General features: G+C 41.7%; 1 protein-coding gene across 1 annotated transcript in view; it reads right to left on the reverse strand.

Moving 5' to 3' along the window:
* Nucleotides 1–4,179, reverse strand: part of batf2 (basic leucine zipper ATF-like transcription factor 2) — a 9,325-nt gene extending 5,146 nt beyond the window's left edge. Inside the window, exons 1-2 of the mRNA XM_005927747.3 lie at nt 3,316–4,179; nt 2,149–2,268 (exon numbers count right to left, since the gene is read on the reverse strand). Of these exons, the coding sequence (XP_005927809.1) occupies nt 2,149–2,268; nt 3,316–3,384 (189 nt within the window). The 5' untranslated portion in view covers nt 3,385–4,179. The remainder of the gene's footprint in view (nt 1–2,148; nt 2,269–3,315) is intronic.
* Nucleotides 4,180–9,496: the final 5,317 nt, after the last annotated feature.

Here is a 9,496-nt window from a genome sequence, read left to right on the forward strand (position 1 = left end):
ACACACACACACACACACACACACACACACACACACACACACACACACAAAATCTACTGTTGAGTTCAAAAATTAATATGCAGCTTGTCTCTAAGTGACTATTTTCACCCAGCAGTAAGGTTCCCACAGCTGCCAAATCCCACTTTAACCTCTACACAAAAGAAGAGCTTTTAAAGGAATGGGTGAAACCAACAGCTACACCAGCCTTTTTGGAGCATTTACAACGGTTTTCTTTACATTTAGCAGTAAACTTAAAGCACTTTCGAGATGCTCTTCCTCTTTTTACTGGTCTTATATACATACTGTTACATTGGTGGCCATAGTTTCAAATACATACAACTAATGAACTCAGTCTTTAACAATAAAATTCACTGTTTTTGACTGTTTTTTCTACTCTTGGATCTGCCGGGGATATGCCTAAGATTTAACTAAGGATTATTTTGAACTGTGACCCATTCAAATCTACTCTAATGAGCCGTCACTTCAGCACAGCTAACATTCGTCTACTTTTAACATCAAAGTGTAAACTTGACAGTTGCCCTGAAGAAGAGTCAGAGCTGTGCTGCGCAGTTGTGAGTCACGGTCTCAGTCCCATTGAATTGTAAGCTGCTGACACAACTTTGAGTTTTTAACAAGTTCAAGTGGCTTGAGGCAACGACACTTCCCAGAACTTCAAGTGAAGCACACACACACGCAGCAGAACTGAAAGAGAAGGAAAGAGGGAAAGCGAAAGTGCGAGTTCCCGACACAAAAAAAGACACGCACACACATTCACACCCATTCATAAATTTGGTACACGCAGACATATTGAGCAGGTTACAACAGGTAGGATGTAATCTAAAAGGAAAATAGAGCTTAGTGGTAGTAAAAGAGCACGAGCTCAGGTGCAGCACAGCAAACCAGTGGTTTTGTTTTCTCTTTGTCAGAATGAGAGTAATTAAACACATTTTATGAGCATGAACCGACGGACGAATCAGATTAGTGACATGACAGGAGAACAAATGCTTCTTTTTACTGCACAGAAACCTGAATTTGTACTACTCAACCTGTTGGTTAAATAGGACTCTGTGGCTGTCCACTCATACTTTTTTGGAATTGAAAATGGCAAATTTTTTAAGATAGTATTAGAAAAAAAAATTGACCTAGGCTAAAGAAAATTGTACAGAAATATATATACATATGAAGCATAATTATCAAATGTATCAAATTATCAAACGAAACTGCAGATCTCATGTGACGGGAGAAATTTTAAAACTATGAGCCAAGTAATCTGGCTGGAATACAGAAGTGCAAAGTTTAGCAAGATAAGACAAGAGGAACCTATTAAAGGTCTCACAAACAACCAAAGCAGGTGACCAGCGAAGTGAACGCAACACAGGAAGCGTGCTAAGATGCGGCATTCCCACCGTGCTTAAAGATGCACATCAACAGATTAACTGTATGTACAACTGTGTGCCACTGCTTATCAAAATCACCAGCATATGACGATGCACTATAACTTAGTTCCATTTAGCTCTTCATGTAACTAGTAGCTAACATTATTTCAGTATTTTAGAGAACACCACCACCTGAATACTTTCTGCTTCAATGGATGGGTTTCAAATCACAGTAAGAAATCTTGAACACCACATTTTTACAATAACCCTTCATAACTGTAATGCATGTATGACCTTGAAACAGTTTTCAGGGCTACGTGCTGTTAGGTTTGTGTGTAAGCACGCGGTCATCAAAGATACTTTAGAAATCTGACTGAGTGCTCTGGGAAGCGTGTCCGTGTGTGCGGATGTGTACCCTGACCTGTGGAATTTGCACCCGCCCCCCAGGGGAGAAAAAAAAGACAGGCAAGTACAGATTGAAAACAAATGCGTCTGTGTGTGTGCGTGTGTATATATGTGTGTGTGGATGGCAGACAGGAAAGGGAGGGCTGATAGGGAGGGCAAAGCAGAGGGAGTGAAAGTCCTTCTCCTAAAGCAGGCTATTTACAAGAAACGCCTGCAAGCATGCTGCCAGATTACACAATACGCACGCGCGTGCACACGCACACATACACACACTGCTCATCAAACAGGCTGTGTGTGAAAAGGAGACAGAAAGTGACAGAGTCAGAGGATGACAATGGAAGGAAGCAGAGGGGGAAAGGAGTCAGACCTCATGAAGTTCATCTGCTCTCTCTGTCTGTTTTCTGCGGCTCTTCCTCGCCGCATCCCTGTTCTTCTCCCGTCTTTTTGTCCCTCTGGGTCCCATCTGTTGTCCCCCTCTTTCTCTCTCCTGCCAAAACAACGACAGAATTAAGGAGAAATATCTGGGGTTAATTAGACCGCACAGTGACACAGTGGGCGTTCAAGTATGCACTTCTATTTTGACTTTGGCTTTCTTCTTTTTAAAGGGCGTGTATCGATTTCATTTCGATACCGCGTTTTTGTTTTAAAGGTATAACATGACTTACAAGGTCATGAGACAAACCAATCACATGAGACAGTGCGTGTGGCCCTTCAAAATAAAGCGGGTCAATAATACGTGAAGTGCTTTGATGCAGCGCCTGATGCGAAGCAAAGGCGAGGGCTGACAAACCATATGACAAATAACAAGGAAGATTCTTTTTATTGCACACAATAATTATTATAGTCTTTATTAGACTACACCTTCCATTCATTTCATGAGTTCAATTTTCACTCAGCACAGCTGTTGCTGACTGTTCTACAGGCAGTATATACAATCTGTGTATACTTTGCAAACACACACACGATAACTGCAGTAAATAACCCGAGCCGGACGTGAACTGAGGGTTCAGGACACCAGAGGTGGAAGACCAATACTCAGTTTAAAAACTAATAACAATAATGATAATTAAGGTACTAATAATTTAAATGAAATTTAAATAAATCACTTATTTTACAAACAGATCTGTTTGGAGGGCTTAAAGTGGATCTGAGTTGATAAATAGTGGTTTTAGAGGCAGTGGATGATGATTATAACTAGCATGACTAATAATTAATACTATATATTACTATATATTGCTGTATATTACTATACAATAATGATAATAATTATAACTTTAGCTTTAATAATATATCATTTTTATTAACAGTGTAAAAAGGAAAAAAGACAGAGGTTCATTAATCAGAAGAGGATCTGACTCAATATAAACAGTGAATGGGCGTTATACCTGTTGTAGCCCATAATTATAACCAATATCGGTGTGACTTTTACATCACATTAGTTTACTCTTAGCATCAACAGCGTGAAAAGGTCCATAGGATGACCTGAATACGGGGATTTAATGATCGAGTCAAGAGACGAGAAAGAGGAACTTACCGATCCTGCAGTACTGCTGGGGCTGGCGGACTCGGACCCGGACCCGGAGTCCATGTATAACGGGGACATCTTGACCCACGCTCCTGCAGCAGACTGGCTCACCTGTCGGCTGGTCGCCTGCGGCAGCACGAGGCTTTCACCTGTCTTGGACCATGAGTGCAGCACGGGAAGCCGTATCCATTCATACGCGATTATCGGGATATCAGGACAGAGCAGGAGTGCAGGTTACAGAGCAGGTAATGCTGGGACCTGTTGCCGTGCTACTGACTAACATCGGATGTGTTGCTTGGTGACTGTGTGGCGCTGACTGAGGCGCTCAGTCGCTTTATCTGATGACTTATGAGTTCAGCAGGTTTGGCAACAGATGATGCAACATGATGCTGCGGTTCTCTTTCTCTTTCGGTTTCTCTTTATTTTAAACTGACCCGTTGCCTTGCAAAGCTGGAGGGGGTGGGCGTGCTGCTTTCACGTGCAGCATGTTAGTTTCACTCCCCACACGTGCTTACAAAGTGCATTCGATTTATCGCTCACACACGCACATTGTTGTGCAGCTTCACGTCACGCAGTAAATCCGTGTTTTTCTGCTAACATCTCTGACATGTTAGCTTCACACTTTTAAGGTCCGGATTGTGAAAAGACCAACGTGTGAAATCCTAATTTCCGACAGCACGTGAATGCGTTATGTTAAATGGCTGGGGAAAGTTTCACAGGGGCAGGAAGCTCTCGGGTCTGCTGACCATATATAGACTAAGGTGTCTCCTTCCCCACGTGCAGGGAATTTCTAAAGCGGATTGCCAGGAAATTGTTGTCCAAGCCTCCAGAAACAAGCCAGCGCTTGGAAGAGTTCTCGGCAGAAAATGATGTAACTTTCCACAGAACCATTTGAGCTCTGAGGGCATAAGGTCTTCTAAGCCAAGAAGAAAATGGCTAACTCATGGGATTTTCAGAGATACCTGATCCAGCCTGTAGGCTGAAGGGTTTGTTTGTTTTGTCTGCATGTCATTGCACATGTGTATAGTGACAATAAAATGCATTCTATTCTCTTTCTCTCCTTTAAACTTAGCTTAATATTAGAACCTGCCCTTATTTACTTTTTTACACTATTGTCTCAAATTTGAAATGTAACATTTTATCTCTGAGATGTCAAACATTTGGTCCGAGGACCAGACCAGACTCACCAAGGGATCCATACCGGCTCACTGCAGAGGTTGAAGGGCTGGAAAGTTTAAAATACAACGCATCTGGGAAGTGTTCACAGCACTTCACTTGTTCTACTTTTTTGCATTGTTACAGCCTTATTCCAAAATGAATACATTCATTTTTCTCACTTTGTAAATATGGGGTATTGTGATTGGAAAAATTAATGTAATCCTTTTTTTTTAGTGTAAGGCTGTAAAGTGACAAAATGTAGAACAAGACAAGTGCTCTAAATACATCCACTGTATGATATATTCGGTTTTTCCTAAAAAAAAAAAAAAAACCCTAAAAAAAACAAAACAAAAAATCCCCCAAATGCTGCTATTCCTGGTGTTAAAGAGTGAAAATGTTTTCCAGCTGAAGTGGTGAGGGAAAGTACCAACAAGGTAGGTGGTGTATCCTCTTGACAGGAAATTAGAAAGGGAAAGTTGGTAGCGAATTAAAGACATACGGGAAAGCATTTGAAGGAAGAGTCTAGAAAAGAAAAAGAAAAAGACAAAAAAAAAAGTGGGAAATGAACAAAGTGCAATGAAGAACTGAGAAGCTAAGTGTACAGCAAGAAAAAAATGTTTAGAGTGCATTGAATTTGAGTCTCGGCAATAAAGGAAGGCGAAAATAACTTGTCAATTGGCTAGACAGAGATCGAGCTGGAACGGATGTGCAGCAGGTTGGGGTGATTAAGGATAGAGTTGGAAATGTGCTAATGAGTCAAGTCAGGGTGTTGACAAGTTGGAAGAAATACTTTTGAGGAACTGATGGGTGTAGAAAATGTAAGAGAGAGTAAGATGGGTGGAACATGGATAAGAAAGGATGAAGTGAGGGCAGCTATGAAGAGAATGAAGAGTGCAAAGGTGGTTCATCCAAATGGCATACACTACCAGTCAAAGGTTTGGACACACCTTTCCATTTAATGGTTTTTCTTTATTTTTACTACTTTCTATATTGTAGATATATCAAATGTTATTAAGCAAGATATATGGAATTATGTAGCAAAGAAAACATTGATAAAAAGCTCTAAATATGTTTTATATTTTAGATTCCTGAAAGTAGCCACACTTTTCTTTGTTGACAAATGTTTTTTCTATCACAGGTCTGCCTCGTCAGGGTTCATTTGTGGAATTTCTTGCCTTCTTAATGCGGGGTTGGGACCATCAGTTGTACTGTGCAGAAGTCAGGATGGTACACAGCTGACTGTCTTATTTGACAACTGTTAGAATTCATTTTACGGCAACCAATCGCATAAGTAAAGTGAAACGATAGTCTGTAATTTCTTTAAGATCTGAATCTAAGTCAGTCAAAATTTGAATGTCTCCCAAAGTGGAGTCACAAAAACCATCAATCGCTCTGGTGAAACTGGCTCACACGAGGACCGCCCAGGAAAGGAAGACTAAGAGTCATCTCTGCTACTGAGGATAAATTCATCTGAGTCAGCAGCCTCAGATTAGAGCCCAGATAAATGCCACACAGAGTTCCAGTAGCAGACACATCTCTACATCAACTGTTCAGACTGCACGAATCAGGCCTTTATGGTCAAATAGCTGCTAAGAAACAACTCCAAAGAAAAGCAACAAGCAGAAGAGATTTGTTTGGGCGAGGATACAGAAGGATTCAATTCAATTCAATTTTATTTATATAGCGCCAAATCACAACAAAAGTCGCCTCAAGGCGCTTCATAGATACAGAGAAAAACCCAACAATCATATGACCCCCTATGAGCAAGCACTTTGGCGACAGTGGGAAGGAAAAACTCCCTTTTAACAGGAAGAAACCTCCGGCAGAACCAGGCTCAGGGAGGGGCGGCCATCTGCTGCGACCGGTTTCTCCTGCAGAACCAGGCTCAGGGAGGGGCGGGGCCATCTGCTGCGACCGGTTGGGGTGAGAGAAGGAAGACAGGATAAAGACATGCTGTGGAAGAGAGACAGAGGTTAATAACAGATATGATTCAATGCAGAGAGGTCTGTTAATACATAGTGAGTGAGAAAGGTGACTGGAAAGGAAAAACTCAATGCATCATGGGAATCCTCGGCAGCCTACGTCTATTGCAGCATAACTAAGGGAGGATTCAGGGTCACCTGGTCCAGCCCTAACTATATGCTTTAGCAAAAAGGAAAGTTTGAAGCCTAATCTTGAAAGTAGAGATAGTGTCTGTCTCCTGAATCCAAACTGGAAGCTGGTTCCACAGAAGAGGGGCCTGAAAACTGAAGGCTCTCCCTCCCATTCTACTTTTAAATACTCTAGGAACAACAAGTAGTTCTGCAGAGCGAGAGCGAAGTGCTCTAATAGGGTGATATGGTACTACAAGGTCATTAAGATAAGATGGGGCCTGATTATTTAAGACCTTGTATGTGAGGAGCAGGATTTTGAATTCAATTCTGGATTTAACAGGAAGCCAATGAAGGGAAGCCAAAACAGGAGAAATCTGCTCTCTCTTTCTAGTCCCTGTCAGGACTCTTGCTGCAGCAGTCCAGCCTGGAAGTAATAAATGCATGAACTAGTTTTTCAGCGTCACTCTGAGACAGGATATTTCTAACTTTAGAGATGTTGCACAAATGGAAGAAAGCAGTCTTACATATTTGTTTAATATGTGCGTTGAAGGACATGTCCTGGTCAAAAATGACTCCAAGGTTCCTCACAGCGTTACTGGAGGCCAAGGTAATGCCATCCAGAGTAAGAATCTGCTTAGATACCATATTTCTAAGATTTTCAGGGCCGAGTACAATAACCTCAGTTTTATCTGAATTAAGAAGCAGAAAGTTAGCGGCCATCCAGGTCTTTATGTCTTTAAGACATTCCTGCAGTTTAACTAATTGGTGTGTGTTATCTGGCTTCATGGACAGATAGAGCTGGGTGTCATCTGCATAGCAGTGAAAATGTATGCTATGTCTTCTAATGATACTGCCTAAGGGAAGCATGTATAATGTAAACAGAATTGGTCCTAGCACTGAACCCTGTGGAACTCCATAATTAACCTCAGTGTGTGAAGAGGACTCTCCATTTACATGCACAAACTGGAGTCTATTAGATAGATATGATACAAACCACTGCAGTGCAGTACCTGTAATACCTACAGCATGTTCTAATCGCTCTAATAGGATATTATGGTCGACAGTATCGAATGCTGCACTAGGTCTAGCAGGACAAGCACAGAGATGAGTCCACTGTCAGAGGCCATAAGAAGATCATTTGTAACCTTCACTAAAGCTGTTTCTGTGCTGTGATGAGCTCTGAAACCTGACTGAAACTCTTCAAATAAGCCATTCCTCTGCAGATGATCTGTTAGCTGTTTGACAACTACTCTTTCAAGGATGTTTGATATGAAAGGAAGGTTGGAGATTGGCCTATAATTAGCTAAGACTGCTGGGTCTAGAGATGCTTTTTGAGTAAAGGTTTAACTACAGCCAGCTTGAAGGCCTGTGGTACATAGCCGATCATTAGAGATAGGTTGATCATATTTAAGATCGAAGAATTAATTAATGGCAGGACTTCTTTGAGCAGTTTTGTAGGAATGGGGTCTAAAAGACACGTTGATGAATTACAGATACAACTCCACTTGAGGCATACAAACCACGCCACTCAGTTCTATTTAATGCTGCACTACAGAGTCAAATGTGAGAGTCTGGTATAAATTAATTCTTTCCACCAAAGCACCTCAACAAGGAAACAGAACAGTGAAGGTATTATTAGGAATGGGGTCTAAAAGGAATGAACATTAGACTGGTGGACATCTGTGCTTTGGTCTGATGAGTCCAAATTTGAGATGTTTGGTTCCACTTGCTGTTTCTTTGTGCAATACAGAAAAGGTGAATAAATGGTCTCTACATTCATGGTTCCCACCGTGAAGCATGGAGGAGGAAGGTGAAGATGCTTTGCTGGTGACAATGTTGGGCATTTACTGAAAACTGAAGGCACACTGAACCTGCATGGCTACCACAGCATCCTGCAGCAACATGCTATCCTATCAGGTTTGCCTTTAGTTGGACCATCATTTATTTCTCAACAGGACAATGACCCCAAAACACACCTTCAGGCTGTGTAAGGGCTATTTGACCAAGAAGCAGAGTGATGGAGGGCTGCACCAGATGGCCTGGCTTCCACAGTCACCTGACCTAAACCCAATGGATGGTTTGGGATGAGATGGACCTCAGAGTGAAGGCAAAAGGCAAAAAAGTGCTCAGCATCTCTCAGGTGACGACCTCATGAAGCTCATAGAGACAATGCCAAGAGTGTGCAAAGCAGTAAAAAAGCAAGGGGATGCTATTTTGAAAAATATGTTTTGAGTTATTTCACACTTTTGTGTTCACTACACAAGTTGATGCCTTCAGTGAGAATCTACAATGTAAATAGTCATGAAAATAAAGAAAAAAGATTAAATGAGAAGGTGTCCAAACTTTTGACTAGTAATGTACATGTGGAGAAGTGTAGCTACTGATTTAGAAGAAAAATGGTAATGTGCAAAGCTGTAGTAACTACAGAGAGATAAAGCTGATGAGCCATACCATAAAGCTACAGGAAAGATGTGCTGAAGAGTTGCTGAAGCTAGGTTAAGAACAGAGGTGACGATCAGTGAGCAGCAGTATGGAGAGTAAGAGCACTACAGAGGTGATGTTTACTTTGACAGTGTTGATGGAGGAGTTTAGAGAAGGTCAGAAGGAGTTGCACTGTGTTCTTAAGGATCGAGAGAAAATATAGGATAGGTCAGACGAGAGGAACAGTGGTGCTGCATCAGGAAGTCAGGAGGGTGGTGCAGGACATGTATGAGGACAGTGAGCCAGGGGATAGGATTACCATCTTGCCCCTTCTTGTTTGCAGTGATGATGGGCAGGTTGACAGATGAGGAGCCAGAAGTCTCCAGCAACTCTGATGTTTGCACATGACATTATAATGTGTAATGACAGCAGGGAGCAGGTGGCAGTATGCTCTGGAGAGAAATGGTAAATGGCCTGTATTTGTATAGCGCTTTTACTAGTCCCTAAGGACCCCAAAG

The sequence above is a fragment of the Haplochromis burtoni genome, unplaced genomic scaffold (assembly GCF_018398535.1).
Source record: "Haplochromis burtoni strain Fernald_Lab_line unplaced genomic scaffold, NCSU_Asbu1 Contig_102, whole genome shotgun sequence".
NCBI lineage: Eukaryota > Metazoa > Chordata > Actinopteri > Cichliformes > Cichlidae > Haplochromis > Haplochromis burtoni.